We start from the raw sequence: 16,455 nt of genomic DNA on the forward strand, positions 1-16,455 counted from the left end.
TAGCTTTTTGTTGGCATTAAATTTTTTTCTGTCATGACATTTGTTTACGCGCCAAACAAGTTCGGACAATGCTGTGTGGCTTTTACTGAGCGCTGTTTAGAGTGAAATAACTGTGCTTATTGTCACCTTAAAGTGATTTTGTTCATTATTTGTTTTTAATAATTTTGTTTTTCTGATAATTCATAAGTTTTACCGGCAATGCATAGTTTTACTGAACTTACGGTGGAGTAAGGTTTTGCCAGTAGGCGCGAACGGCAGGTGCAAACATAAGTGACTTTTTGGCGTGGTATTTAACAGAAACTTATGCGTTATGGCTGCTATAACTCCTCGGCGTTCTTCACGGCTTCCTCATACACATACGCCAAAAATGTCGGAGCGAAAGAAGAGTCTCTTTGTGCCAGAAACGCCTCCCAAGCAGGAATCATTGACGAAGCATCGAAGGCTATCTGTTGTTGATAGCGAAGGCGATAGCGATGACTGTGATCTAGGCATCATCAGTACTCTAGACTCTAGCTCTTGTGATGAAAATGATCCCAGTTTCCCTAAAACACCTGAGAGGTTTCTGTGGCGTGAGTTCAAAATACTAATACCAATTTAATTTTTGTATATCTATCTACACAGTTGAAATATCAAAGCAATTTCGATATTGACATATATGTAGCAAATTACTAGTTAGTCTACAGTGTTAATCTCAGGTTACTTCTGTCAGGTTCTACAATTCCAATCACTAAAAATTATAATCTTTTTAACAATTTCCTTGCAGGTGGAACTAGAAGTCACTCTCGTAAGCTTAACCAAACAACAGATCTGAAGAACTTTATGAAATCTCCCTTTACATTGAAAAAGTACCAAACGCGCTATTCCTGTCCAGAAAAATGTCTGTCCTTATCAACACCTGTTACTCCACACTTTCAGAACCACCCTGGAACTCCATCATCTAGTCACTCTTGTACAAGTGTCCATACAACTTCATCTACCTCTAGCCGGGCACGAAAAAGCCTGGCCAGTCTTATTGCTGACACAGAAAGTTGCAGCAGCTCTTTAAAAGACCTAAACTTTGACTCAGATTCTGGTTCTGACTCTAAAGAGAACACTCCAACAAAATCCTTAAGACGTTCCAAACGTAGTCTTAAATTAACACCAAAATTGCAAAGCTTCAAAGGGGTTTTATTGGAGCAGAAGAAAAATGTTACACCAATCAAATCTGCGGTAGTTTGTCTAACTAAAATGGATTTTAGTAATATATCTCCATCTCATATAATGAAAACTCCTCATAATACTACAGAAACTAAGGCATCACCACCTAAGCTTGGTCATCGCAGATCTGTAATTGAGGTTCAAGAGAGCCCTGATTCTGTTTGTGGAAGTGAAAAAAGTTACAAACGATTAAACTATGATGACAAAACTGATACAGGTCCTGTATCAAAGTATCCACGTCTAGATCCTAGTACTGCTCCCAAAGCTCGTCTCTCTCTATTTAACAGTGAGCGACTTAAAGAAATTCTTTCCACAAAATCATTCTATGGCAAACCTAATCCAGAGCTAAACCCTATTATTTCAACAAAAATATCTCATGCTATACAAGTGACAGCAACTCATAAGCATAGACCATTCCATCCCCAGTCTAACAGATACAAAAGAAAGCCTGGCCAAATTAATATGGGCGTAAGACATAAAATTAGGAAGCCCAAGCCTTTAAAGAAGCAAACAGTTGTCAAAACCAACTTGATGGCAATTAATAAATCCTTAGTATCCAATAACACTGTATCAACTAATAAAGATGAGTCTATGAGTCAAGATACATCACAGGAAATGGAGCATGGTAAGTGAAATTTAATTTAATGTGTGTTAATTTCATTGCATCTTTGATATGGGACCATTGACATGCTACATAAGCACTATAGCATGGTTTGGGGGTCTTTGATTTTCTTAATAGGTGATTGTGTCAACAGTAATTATTGACTTTTTTACACATATTACCTACACATTGTCTATGCTTGAAAATGAAATGCATTTTCGAGCATTCAAAAAAAAAATAATACAAATACATATGTACTATTATTTTTGAGCTTTCTTTGCTTTTGCTGACAAGAGGAGGGGGGCAGGGATAAATTGCAGTAAATCTGCTTGAGTAATACTTGAATGGCCCCTGTGTAGTTTGCTGTCGAACAGCTAGAATGTATTCTGCATTGCCATCATTTGATATATTAGCACAAACTTGATAAAATTTGGGTTTGCGAAATTAGAGGTAAATTGTTATAGTACATAAAAACTGCATTCTGTAAACAATAATCGTAATCATAATAGGTCTAGATCAATGATTATTTTACTAGAATTTATTATTTAATAATACATATAGGTATAGTTGTTTACAAATACACTTCACTTTTTATATTTTTATTAGAAGCCAGATGTTAACTGTTTTTTTTTTATAAAATCACAACAAAAACTAATATGAAAAATTCCAATGTACCAACAAAAAGTTGTTACAGACAAAACAGATCCGTTTGATAAAGAAAAACAGACAATCGAAGCACTCCTCAGTCAGTGGACCGAAGAGGAAGTGCCTGAAAACGAACTGGTTCATATGAAAGAGCTCCCTTGCTTCAACAGCACTATTATTGAGGAGACCAACCCAATATTTGAACCAGTCATAGCTGTACCTGTAAACAGTGTGTTACCCCATGATGAACCCGTGATCCTTGAAATTGGTCAAAAATTGCCGACAACAGCCCAGTCAGAAGCACCTACAGTTCAGCAAATTGATCAGTTGCAAGTCGGTCAAATGAGTGATGCAGTAATGGAATCTCATACAGACAGCCATGGTGTGATATCAGAAGGTCTTTTACCAGTTGAAGGTGGCTATATTGTTGTTGATGGAAATGTTGTTCATGGTAAGTATCTATTTCCAGTCTTGTGGGCATAACCCGTGATCATATTTTAAAGTTAAGTTAAGATTGAAGAGCGAACACATGATTGTGTCAAAATTCAATTACTATGTATACTAATGAATGTCAATACTTAAAAAATTGCCAAATAAGTGAAATAATAATGTCAAATATATCAAAAAAAGATGTCAAAACATGTGGGACACTAAAAATGGTTACGCTTCACCAATAATATTCTACTGTGAGCTTTCCTTAAAACATCCCCAGACTTTAATAGACTTGAGCATACTTTTTATACATTTATTACTTTTTATATATGTCGCAGTAAAGTAGTTAAATCAGAGAGTTAATTGAATCTCTAGACAGTTATTTAAACATCGATATTTAGTCAAGTCGCTAAAGTTCCGTCACACATGTGAGTGAACGAAACGTTCCTAGGCAACAAGACTAATCTAACCTTTTACAATAAAGCAAAACACGGAATTTCCAAGCTCACAGTTCAACACGATCACACCGAAATAACAAATGAAATAATCATGGCGGAGTCTTGTTTTACATTATTAACCAACACGCTGGCTTTCGGTCAGACAGATAGTTAAACGTTTTCGACGCTGCTTTATTTAAATCATAATGCTAGCGACTTGATTGAATATCGACATTTAATTAACTCTCTAGAGATACAATTAGCTCTCTGATTTAACTACTTTACTGCGACATATATACAGTGTACACTCTATATAACGACACTGAAGGAACTGCCTTTTATGGCGTTGTAGACTCTAACTCTCGTTAAATGGAGAGAAGAAAAACGTAGAGACAACCCATGACTCCTATTTATTAGTCATGGTCAGCAACAGTCTACATGTACAAGCAATCTCAATTTTTAATCAAAAGAACGAATTTTTTGGAAAGTTCGTATGCACAATGCCGTCGAGCTTATTGCGGGCTAAAGCGACAAAACGTACACAGCTGCGCAGTTTTTACTAATTTTATCAACTAGAAAGTACTTTATTACTCAATTGTTGTCGTTATTAAGAGTTGGGCGTTATGTTATGTAGAGGTATTATATATACCTAAGCAGTTAAGCTAAACCAACCTAAACCTTTGATTTTCTTATATGGTGATAACGTCAAAATTAAATTATTAACTTTACACATATTACCCACACATTGTCCTATCCATTGTACACAGGATTCCTACAAAAAGTTAATACAAATATCTACTATTATTTTGAGAGCTTTGCTTGACATTCTGACACGAGAAAGGTAATTCTTGAAGCGGCAAGGTGCTGGCCGCTCATCAACAATGTTGATCCACTGCTGCTAAACAAATTTTTACCACTAATACGATGCTCAACTCTCTTTGTAAGATCACACCCAAAAATATAGATTACATTGAAACATTAAAGATTTAGTAAGAATATTTAATTTGCAGGTCAGCACGAAATACCAGATTTAGATGAAATCGAGCAAGAGATAAAAATGCTTGATGAACAAATACTGAAATTGGCTGAATCGAATAACATCAATGCTGAGGCAGTGTTGGCGTCTACTGAAACAATACGTAAGTTGATCTCAAGCAAAATTATACCTTTATAGGTCTGGGCTTCAGACAAAATTTTATACAGTAAAATTAAATGGCTCATGCAATAAATTTCGCAACTCAATCAAGTAATTCATAGCAATCTTTCTCCATCAACATTTTTCAATCTAGAATCAACTAGAATACTAGAAGTTGATGAACAGCTCAATAACTACAATCAACTAGATGAAATTCAAAATCTTTTATTCATGTTGGTAACACAATGTACACTTATAAACGTCAAAAACAGAAATTTATATAAAATGCTTCTAATTTTACATTTACTGCCAGTTCTCAAATCGAAGAGAAGATACATTTTTCTTTATTATATTACACTAAAGCTTTGCACAAGTCTACCTTTTAAACCCAAGCGAGTTATATTATTTTTATTCGAATCTTAAAAAACTACATTAACATACAATTGCTACAACAATTAAATTAAATCATTTATTTTTATCAATTAAGATTATTTGCATACAATACTGTATTAACATTTTATTAAAATCATTAACGTACAGGAGAATTCTTGGTTTTTTCAATCAATATTTTCCACAATCCTTCCTTCTAGTACATATTGTACTCTGTGGTCCCGTCATACGGGGCACAGACTGTCTTTTGTCCGGTTTTGGCAATGTGATGTTTCATTGATGGACATATAAAAACAATTGGGGGCAACTAGTTTCATTTTTACTAACGAAATATGCACATACAGTACGGTTTCCTAGATTTATAATACGATCTTTGGGTAGAATGCCTGGCGAACCCCTAGAGCCCATCTTAAGGGCGTAGTTTGAGTGTAGACCCAGCCCCACAGTCCCCGCATTAAGGCCCTATCCCAGTACGCATTGCTGTGTCAGTGTCACGGGATGGACTGCGGTACGCATTGGGAAGCTGGAGCACTGAGGCGCGCTGGCCCGTAATAACAATTAGTTATGTAAAACATTAAATTAATGTAATTTTATCATTTTTTTTTTTTTGAAATGGAATTAAGCCAAGTGGGCTTACAATAAAATATATCGTGTAAATTTCAAAATTATGAAAAAAATATAAATTATATACATTTTAGTCATAAAATGAATTCAAAGTATTAAAAATTGGCTATGTTTAGATTTTTTTTCTATCGAGCGAAGTTATTTAAATCGTGTATCGATCTTTCAAAATGGATACATAAACTACTCAACTCCACCATATATTTTTTCCATTCGCCCTACTTCAAGAAACGATAACAAAAAATGGAAAGAAACAATTTGCTTTTTTGGAGTTATGCAACCGTATAGGCCCTTAAGCTCGACATCCTTCGCGCAAGCGTAAGCGCATTTTCACCTCATTAAAAAAAATTATAATTTGTTCAATTTGGACACAATTCTGCGCTTTACGACTAATTTATTCACTTCCTAAAAGGTCGGCAACACACTCAACATGTCTAATGTTCTATGGTATCACTTAACATCAGGTGAACCCTAAAATTCATGACAATCGATTTAAATGCCAGCTTTTCATTTGTATATCGTTTATTATATATAATAATAATAAGCCTTTATTCATCTACAATCTACATTTACAATTTTAACTAAGAGGCGCTCCTGAAGGCCTACTCCACACTTTTTTCACCCTAATTTTTTTTGTGCCATTGTCATCCAATTTCTTCCAATATTCTTAATATTATCAATATACTTGATCACCAGCATCACCGTCAATACCGGCTGGAACAGATCAATCGACGAAGCTCTTCCCAATCTTCACAAAGCCCAATCCAGGAATTTTGACAAATACGAGTATAGGTAAAGTTAAATAATATATAAAATATACATTATATTTGAAACTAAATTATGAGTTACGTTTATAAAAATATTCATACAAAAAAACATTAATCACAGACGCTCCGGATAAAAAGAAAAAATTTATAAAGACTGGTATTGATCAATATGTGATCGATGCCGGGCAGAAGAAGTTTGGGGCCACGCAGTGCAGCGAGTGTGGCGTTATATACCAGGTAATATTCACATTTGATAAACCCAAAATAACTATTCATATAGGTTAACAAGTAGACTTATGAACGTCAGAAAATAAGTTACATTAATTGTAAATTTACATTTACTACCAGTTCGCAAACGCAAGCAGAACTGGAGAAAATCTTGGGATTGATTTATTGATTAGTATCATTTAAATATTCGTCAAATTTATAAAAAAGCTTTATGAATTTACTCAATTCAGTGATAATTCTGTAATTTATTTTGAGAGTTTTTGTATCGACGAATACAATTTCCATATAAGGAGTGGTTTATCTTCTGGAGCCTAGTTGGTCGTACACTGAAATTAGTTCTGTACTGTGTAAAATTTATATTTTTTTGTACATACAACAAGAGTATATACCATGACAACATTGTTACATTAACACTTTGGTGGACAAAATAATTTAGATCAATTTATCTTTCACCGTCTCATTAATTAATAATAATAATAGCCAATATGTACTTAAACTAGTTCATAAAAATACGAAGTATAATAAACACTAATAATGAATCGGCGAGCCGGTTATACTTTTAGCAGCTTGTCCTTGGACATACCTCCTCTAAGAGCTTCCACTCTTCTCGATGTCTGACTTTACGTAGCCACATAAGTCCAGCTGCTCTTCTTATATCATCTTCCTATATTTTTCTGTGTCATCCTCGTTATCTTTTATCGTAGCGGCAGAGCCAGTCCGTCGCGCTTTCGTCCATTAATTCTTCTCTCATAACGTGTCCTACCATTTTCCATTACATTATTTTACTGGAAGTAACATTTCCAAACTTTTATTTCTTCTAATTTTCAATTGCCTCATGTTTTGAAACTATTTGGACATGAGTTTATTTTCTTATCAGGCATGGTAATCATCATATAAAAAACTTTATTCATTAAAAAAAATTATCTTCAATAAGGTTAAGATTTATTTTATATTTACAATATACTATTTATTGTAATAAGGTCAGTCTTACTTTGTTTAAAAACGTTTTAATCTGCATACTTTTACATAGTTTAATTGGCCATTATCAACTGCTTTAGATTATACTTAAGGAAGTTAAAAAATATGTTTATTAATGCAAACGATACATTCATTATCCTTTTTTAAAAATCAATATTTTTGTAATTTTCAGATTGGAGATCCATTAGACGAGCATCATCATCTTATTCACCACAATGCTACTGATGTACTTAAATTTAATGTAAGTGTACTTTGTAATTATAAATTAACATTTTTTATTTCCAATCTCCAATCCAGAGCAGAGTTGGTCCAGTGCATCGATTCCAAAACAACCAAAGTTACGTAAAATTGTCTTATACGCTGTAAAATTATAATGATAATATGTATATAGCGCACTATTTTTAACGAATCCTTTGTACCCGTATGTATATGTAGTCCGTACTTAATATTTTTTAACAGAATGCGACCGCCTTTAAAACTAACTCTGACCTTCGGGTCTTTCCACTTGAGAAATGATGGCCTAGTGGCTTTAGCGTGTGACTCTCATCCCTGAGGTCGTAGGTTCGATCCCCGGCTTGCACCAATGGATTTTCTTTCTATGTGCGCATTTAACATCAGCTAGAATGGTGAAGGAAAACATCACGAGGAAACCGGCTTGCCTTAGACCCAAAAAGTCGACGGCGTGCGTCAGGCACAGAAGGCTGATCACCTACTTGCCTATTAGAAAGACAAATGATTATGAAACCCATACAGAAATCTGAGGCCCAGACCCAAAAAGAGTTGTAACGCCAATGATTAATTTTTATTTTATTTTCAATCTAAAGTTTCCGTTTAAAGGCGAATCAAATTTTTAGACAATCTGATATAAACTTCATACAAAATGTTTTGATATTAGATTTCAGTTAAATATCAATCTGTACGAAACTCAGTTGTAGCTTTTAGGATTCAAAATTGACCCAAACATGAGTCTCGTTTGTCAAAAACGTAACGAATTTTGACATATGAGAGTGTCGAGTTTGCGGTAAGGTATTGTAAGAAACAAGGGCTATGTCAAAATCCATTACATGCGAGAGTCAGACTTACCGGCTCTCCATATTAGGAATTTGTTTCGTATTTTATTTCTTTTATATTTCCATCGCGTAGCAGTCGTGGTTCTTGTCTCTTTAAGGTCATCACCATAAACCAGAAAGTAGCCCGTGGAAGGCGGTGGTACTCCTAACAGATATACCCAAATGTATAGTTATAATTTTTTATTTATTTATTTCAGGGTTGGAAAGACGAATACATCGTAGAGAAGACACAAACCGGTCGTATTATACGCGTTCGAGGTGGTGATACAGGGTGGAAGAAAGTCCTCTCCGTGCTCAACAGGGTGGTCCACCCACAACTTGGATACAGCTCGGATTTGCCAGGAGAAACCCATGGATATACAGTAAGTATTTATTTGTATATATTTTTAACTACACCTATCTTTTTTTCTTAATATGATAATATGGTCATCCAAAACTACTAAAAATCCATTGGTTTATATAAAATGTCTTATTACATATTAACTTTAAATTTTCAGGCCTATCTGTATATTGAAAAGAAGCAAATCGTGGGTTGTCTGGTGGTTGAACCCAAAGCCAGAGCTTACAAGTTACTTCCAGGTGAACCCGACTGCTGCAGCATCGAAGACTATCCCGTCAAGTAAGTCATTATGAGAGTTAGCTATATATACCTCGCAACATGGTTTTAATTTTTGAACAGCCTTCTTAAAGCAAATTCGTAGCGAGACCGCGACGCCTGGCACATTGGGTTCGATTCCCGGAAGCTTCTACCTCGGGTTAGTTGACAGAAGGCCAAAGAAAGGCAATCCCTGGTCGGTTCTATGCCTAGAACAAAACCTAAGGGCATATGTAGGCTCAAAAAAATGAATTTATGTGCAACACTTATCTGGTATTTTTTCTTTAATTATATGTTATTCTTGCAATGTATATGCGGTTTCTAAATAACAAATGTCTAACTGTAAACTATTTACAGATGCGGTGTATCCCGAATATGGACCCACTTAAAGTACCGCAGGCGGGGCGTAGCAGTCCGTATGCTGGAATGCGCACGCGCATCTTTCCTCTACGGAATCGCTCTCACCAGACAGGAAATCGCCTTTTCTTCTCCTACTCCCTCGGGGAAGGCTTTTGCCACTAAATATTGTGGTACCGAAAACTTTTATGTGTACTTGAACTAAAGTGAATTATATAAGTTAAGTGAACTGAAACAAAATTGTGAATAAGTGTGCTAAAAGCAGTAAGTGACTAAGTTAGTTAGTATAGTTAGTGAATAGAAACTACGCTATGTAGAGTTCTACTAGTAGTGTAGACTACTTTGTCAGTCATTTGAATACTCAACAAAATGTTGGAGCTGTTAGATAGATCCTAGTATTTTTTTTTTAGGAAAAAAATGATATGGGGACGTTCAGGTATTACGTAAGCATTATAGGGGGGATTTTCTTATTTGGTGATTACGTCAACAGTAATTAATTTACTTATGTTTGAAAACGAATTGCATATTCGAAGATTCCTACAAAAAATGAATACATTTATGTACTATTATTTGTGAGAGCTTTGCCTACTTTAGCTGACAAGAGAAATTGGGATAAATTGCAGTAAACAGCCCCTAAGTTAAAAATGTAAGAACATCCTATGGTTTAGCATTTTGGATCTTAAGTATGGTTCTTTGATTAAAACAAGATGCTACTTTCCAACCTAGTTTATAAGGATATTGACAAGGTAGTACATTTTTACACAACACATTTGTTTCGATTTTTTTTATGCTTTAGTGCTAAATGCAGAAAGTTTTAATTTCTACCACATTTGGTTTTACTTTTTGCCAGAAAGGCACTTTTAATTTTTATATATGGATTTTTAATTTCTTGTGTTTGCTTCCTTTGTCTTTTATAGAAGTTTTTAATGTAATATTTTCTAATTGTGATGCATATTTGGGACCAATATTTTAGTCATATTTATAAGTGCCAATTTTATTTGTAAGATGAATGTGCCTCGGTTAGGTTAAGTTTTTATTTAAGATGTAATTTTTTACTTGAAAAAGAGCTCAAATACATTTTAAAGTTCGTAGAAATATTTGTGCAGCTCTCTAAGTGCCATGTCATGTGTGTTTATTGACAGCCTTTTGGTCAGATTTGGTACATTTTTTGGATAGAAAGTTGTTACTTTGAAAAATATATGATTAGTTTTAAAGCAGGTAAAATAAATTGTTTTAAACCGTTATAATGTTTAGCTTTTAGTTAAGCATATTATGTGTAGTTGTTATGTCTAAAATTAACACTAAATACGCTTATTTGTCATATAGTACTCGGGCATTTAGGCTTTATGGCCCATACCTTAACTATTAGTTAGGTTTGTCATTAAGGACAATGGACAAAAAAGTTATTAGTCTGTGAAGATTTGAAGAACTGTAATATTCTTACGTGTAGTTATTCACTACTCCAGACAAGAATTTGACTTGAAGGCATATTTGGGCCTCACTATTTAGTAGTGTATATTCTTTAGCAAAATGATTTAGCGTTTTGTCTTGAATGTATAACTGCTTGTTAACTTAATTTATCAATTATGAATTAATTCTAATATTGTTTAGTGTTTAAATAGATGAACTGTTAAAACATTTACCATCATAAGTAATATGCACAAAAATTTCAAACTTTTGAGGGTAGGTCATACATCTACCTTCAATTTTTTACAAAATTTAAGTATGGGTAAAAATTAAAAAATGTTTAATTATTTCTTTATTTTGATATAGTAGTATATCCAAATACCAAAATGCAATGTAGCTCCAGAAGCCGTTCCCTAGAAGAATTAAAAAATAATGTCTAATTACACTAGAGTGACTAAAGTCCCCTCCATTTAAATTGAGTTTGTTAAAGCTGTGTCGGAGAGTTATGTTGGTGATTTTTATATTACAGTGTAAATGTAATACATTAGTTTTTCTACGGGGTAATGTAAGTGGGGACCTTTGTGACTTTGGATACTGTTTTTATTTACCATAAGTTTCTGTAAAGCGGGGACGAATCCAAAGAAAGTGTACCTTTAACAATGCCATAGAAATGTAAATAATATTTATTTGCGTAGCCTCTGGATGATTGAGTCCCTGTTTTTAAGTTTTCACAAAATAATTTCGATTTGATTTTAATAAAAGCTATATTGTAGAGACTTTTTTATTTTGACCTACATATTGCACTGACCCTGATAAATATAAATTACTCAAAATCTGGAAATTATATACGGAATATTAAGACGAGTGAATCTCTTTCTATATCATCATCATATTGCCATCCGGAGTAAACATACAGCCTAAGTAGACGAACTTATCCAATCGTTTCAATTATTCATATACAGTTGACACCGCTTACAAGTCAAATTAACCTTCAAAATATTCCATCCATAATCAGGCCATTGTTGTGGATTCTGACAATTTTGGATGACTGCTCTAGTTCTCTTAAGGACCTATCCGGTCGCTAAACTACAAAGAAGTACATTGTTTCTTTTCATTTTTTGTAATCGTTTCTTGAAGTAGGGCGAATGGAAAAAATATATGATGGAGTTGAGTAGTTTATGTATCCATTTTTAAAGATCCGATACACCAATTTTATGACGAAAATATATAGAACATGGTTTTGAAATTTACACGATATATTTTATCGCAAGGTAGATAATCTATTTCAGAAAAATATTGATATAATTGCATTAATTTCATGTTTTACACAACTATTTCTTAGTATTGTCTTTTGTTAACATAGCTTTTACACATTAAGAAAACACTTTTTAAACGGATTGAAGCTATGTATTATAAACTTATAATTATTTACATAATTTTAAATTTTTCCGACTTTTCGCGTGCTTTACAGCGTGTAATAAACCGTGGTCACGGTGACCACAGTTTATAATAATAATACAAATCTTCAATTCGTTTAACAAGTTTTTACTTAATAAGTAATTGTTATTACGAGCCGGCGCACATAGGTGTATCATACATAAGAAACTGGTCATAAGTCAATTTCACTTACTTCATGACACAGGTAGCCTTTGTTCTGGATGAAGAAAAGGATATTTTGACTCATATAAAACCGGTCAAAGAAATCCTCCACCCTCGGGGCCAGTCGGAACTCATCTTTTGTGCCAGTTACAAGTTTGTTTTTTCCACACTCGCTATTTTTAATCACTTTACTGTGCAGTTTTGTGCTGTTGAGTTTAGTGCAAACGCAAAAAGAATCCATGGAACCTTCAGGCACGGGTATGTACATGGTTTTTACAACTACACTATGAGAGCCACTTTTTCATTCATGAAATTTTAAAAACAATCATGACCATTTTTGAGTCAAATAATTCCTATTAAAATAAGTTTTTCGAGTTCGTTTGAGTATCACTTAAATGGAGTTAAGCTATATTTTTCATTTGAAGATGTTCTATGAACCTTCTACCTTGTATTATCATGAAAAAACCTTCGGCCACTTTCCGCCTCCGTATTGGCCTTTAATTCAATGAGGTTTTAAGAATAAAAGGAACTAGTATTTTCAATTCTGTAATAAAAACAATGGTTATCTTTTGTTGGCACGTCCTAGTGCTGAGTCCTCGATGACTATATCAAGAGATATGTATATGCATGGATATGTACATATATAAGGGATATATCTAGCATAATAAAATGGTATAAAGTGAAAAATAGGCCAAATGCCCAAATAGTCGGATCAATTTACTCTGCGATGGTTAATTCCTAAATTTTTTTTTTCTCGTAGTTAGTGCTACACCCTCGGGCGTAGCGGGCGGGTATACAGGGCGGTACGGGGGCGGTCATATAGCCCTTGGTGGGGGCTGCAGGCGCGCGGGGAGACTCAGTCTCTACCCGCTGCGCGCAGCCGATGGGGTCATATCCGGTGGTGATGAGGGGCCAAGGAGTAATCTCGACTTGGCCCTGGTGTCGTGATCAGTGGTGGTATCGGGCAGCTAGCGCGGCTCGCGGTCAAGCTCCGCCGGATGAGACCCCCGGTTACCCCGGGGGAGGCCCAGCGAGGCGACCAGCGGTCGCGGTTGCTGCCCTGGTGTCGTCGGGACCCGCGGAGAAGAGCTCACGCGGGTACTTGTATTGGTCGGGCGGCCTGGAGTGCCACGGCGCGATGTTTTGGTGGTGAGGATGTTGAGAGGCGTCCGCTCGATCAAACATCCTCATCGCGAGCCGTGCGACGAACTCGTCGATCGACTCCATCCGCAAGTCTCGCGCGGTGGTGGCGTTTCTCACGTAGCGTGGTGCCTGTACAGCGCACCGTAAGACGGTGTTTTGTACGGTGCGCAGTCTTTGGCGGTTGGTCTCCTTGGCATAGGAGAACCACGCCGGTGCCGCGTACGTGAGGTGAGGGCGCACATACAGTTTATGTAGCGCGAGCTTGGTGCGGAGAGGTAGGTTGCCTGTGATCAGTGGGCGAATCGTGTGCGCCGCCCACTTGGCTCTCCCTACAGCCCTGGAGATGTGGTGCGTCATGGTCAGACTCCGGTCTATGGTGACCCCTAGATAGGTGACCGGCGTCTTCCACGGCACGTCTCGATCCAGGAAGCGTAGGGGTGGTGGCAACCAACCCCGGCCGAAGACAATGGCCTGTGTCTTGTCCGGGTTGGCGGCGAGTCTCCACTTGTCCAGCCACTCTGGCAGGAGGTCCAGAGCGCGTTGGAGTTTTTGGGCAGCGTGCGAGGCCCTCAGCGATGACGCCACGTACGCCGTATCGTCGGCGTAAAGGGCGAGTGTGCACCCCTCGGGCTGAGAGCATGAGCTTCAGCACGAGGCCGTCGTGCCAGACACGGTCAAAGGCCTTCGCCATGTCCAGCATAACGGCGGCGGCCCCCTCCTTTTTGTTGAGGGCCGAGGCTGCAGTGAAGAGCACCTTCGTCAGCTGCAGCGTCGTGCTGTGCTCGCCGCGGAAGCCGAACTGTTCGGGCCTCGGCTGCAGGTATTGTTCGATCCTCTGCAGCAACAGCCACTCGAACAGTTTCGACTGCGTCGATAGCAAGGTGATGGGTCGGTAGCTCTCGGGTCGGGTAGAGTCCTTCCCGGGCTTCGATATTAGGATCACCTTGCCCTCTTTCCATGATCTGGGGAAGTGCGTATACCGGAGGATACCCGTGAAGAGGCGCGACAGCGCAACTATCCATCTCATGGGCAGATGGCGCAGCGCCTCGTGGGTGATGCCGTCCGGTCCCGGCGCCTTCCTGGGTCGCAGTCGTGAGATCCTCTTCCGCACTTGTGACGGCGAGAAGAAGATCTGGGCTTCGTCGGTAGGGATCGGGCACGTCAGCCACGCCTCGACAGCGTTCACCACCTCTGCCACGCGCGTAGGGGACGTCGCGGGGTTCGGCGAAAACTGGCGCTGGAGGTGTTCGGCGAATATTTCGGCCCGATCTGTGTCGTTGTAGGTGATGGCGCCGTTGCTGTCACGCAGGGGACGCTTCGGCTCTGGAGTCCTGTAGAGACGGCGGCAAAGTTGGTAGAGACGAGTAGGCTCTGTGGTGGCCTCTCCCAGTGTGCGCTCCCATGTGCGCCGTTCGTGTGAGGCCAGCTCGGCCTTGACACGTTCGGCGAGGCGATTCAGCTGCGTTTTGAGCGCGGGGCAGCGGTTGCGCTGCCATTGCCTCCTGAGCGCGCGCTTGCGCTGAATCAGCCTTTGCACATGGGGTGCAAGGTCCTGGCAGGTGATCTCCGGCGTGCGCGTTGAGGTCGCTGCCGCCAGAGCTGCCTGGAGTTGCCGCGTCATGGACTCTGCCATGTCGAATCCGGTGGGCCGGGCGCAGGGGTGTCTTCCATGATGGACTCGAAGGTATTCCAGTCGGTGACCTTCCGGGTGCGTGCGGGCGGGGATGGAGCCCCCGCAATGAGGCACAGCACCGGCTGGTGGTCCGACTGGTACTCGTCCATCAGAACCTCCTGCGCTAGGTGGAGGTCGGGCCGGTTGTGCACCACCAGGTCGATGGTGTCCGGCCTGTGGGCGGCTGCTCTAGGAAAGTGGGTGGCGGAGTCAGGTCCGCACACCACGTAGCCGCGCTCTTCGGCGTGGTGCAGAAGGCGACGACCTCGCGTGTTCGTGACTTGGGAATGCCAGTTGATGTGTTTGGCATTCCAGTCACCCGCGATGATCGTCGGCTTCGCGCTGAGAGCTGCCTCCAGCTCGGCTTCAATGAAATTTGCGCGATGACTATATCAAGAGATATGTATATGCATGGATATGTACATATATAAGGGATATATTTAGCATAATAAAATGGTATAAAGTGAAAAATAGACCAAATGCCCAAATAGTCGGATCAATTTACTCTGCGATGGTTAATTCCTAAGTCTTTTAGACACCAATACAAATGTCATGGGGCTTTGGTCATAGAATATGCTCTCATTCCAATCGGACAATTGTCAGAGGCTGCAGAATCTCGAAAAAAACATTTTCGTTTATATAGGCAAAATTTTTACAGGAAATTTCTAGAAAGGTCTGCCTCTAAGACTTGATTAATCTTCTAATTCTGACTTCGGATGTCTTCCTAACCTGCAGAAGCAGAGTTATGATAAGGAGTTCCAGCATTTTTCATCAGACGAGTGTTCTACAAGTACGAATACGAGTACAGAAGAAAATTAACAAAGCGAAAGTGATGAGCCTGATGATTATTAGTACCTAATAAGTACTTATTAGGTAGGATCTAATCTTATAATGGAAAATTAAAAAATAATAAAAAAAACATACTTTAGAGATTTTTTTGCATTTTTGTCTCATTTTCAATATTTGTCATAAATGATTTGAGTAAAAAATTCGAGAAAAGGAGTGATGAAATATTAATATTCTGGAAAATTATTTAGACAATCAACTATTCCAAAATCAGAACAATTTAGTTTTGGCCATATATGCTTTAGGTATATGTGCAGCGCGCCTCAGTGCTCCAGCGTTCCACTGCGCACAGCAGTCCACCCCAAGACACTAACACAGCAATTCGTGCTGGAATA

The 16,455-nt window shown here is 38.2% G+C and overlaps 1 protein-coding gene across 1 annotated transcript; it reads left to right on the forward strand.

Annotated features, from left to right (window-relative positions):
* The first annotated feature begins 58 nt into the window (after nt 1-58).
* LOC123707264 (N-acetyltransferase ESCO2) lies at nt 59-11,626 on the forward strand. The gene is made up of 10 exons (XM_045657163.1): nt 59-569; nt 764-1,822; nt 2,493-2,894; nt 4,323-4,451; nt 6,155-6,250; nt 6,347-6,462; nt 7,604-7,672; nt 8,699-8,863; nt 8,999-9,120; nt 9,454-11,626. The coding sequence occupies exons 1-10, from the start codon at nt 311-313 to the stop codon at nt 9,656-9,658; spliced, it is 2,622 nt and encodes an 873-aa protein (XP_045513119.1). The 5' UTR covers nt 59-310; the 3' UTR covers nt 9,659-11,626.
* The last annotated feature ends 4,829 nt before the right edge of the window (nt 11,627-16,455 follow it).

This window comes from Pieris brassicae, chromosome 3, assembly GCF_905147105.1.
Source record: "Pieris brassicae chromosome 3, ilPieBrab1.1, whole genome shotgun sequence".
Classification (NCBI taxonomy): Eukaryota; Metazoa; Arthropoda; class Insecta; order Lepidoptera; family Pieridae; genus Pieris; species Pieris brassicae.

What these genes read in the sequence shown, in the direction of transcription:
- LOC123707264 (XM_045657163.1), top strand. Translation starts at nt 311, where the DNA reads ATGGCTGCTATAACTCCTCGGCGTTCTTCACGGCTTCCTCATACACAT. An exon ending in ACCTGAGAGGTTTCTGTGGC is followed by an intron (nt 570 to 763) that starts GTGAGTTCAAAA and finishes ATTTCCTTGCAG; the next exon opens with GTGGAACTAGAAGTCACTCT. An exon ending in ATCGAAGACTATCCCGTCAA is followed by an intron (nt 9,121 to 9,453) that starts GTAAGTCATTAT and finishes AACTATTTACAG; the next exon opens with ATGCGGTGTATCCCGAATAT.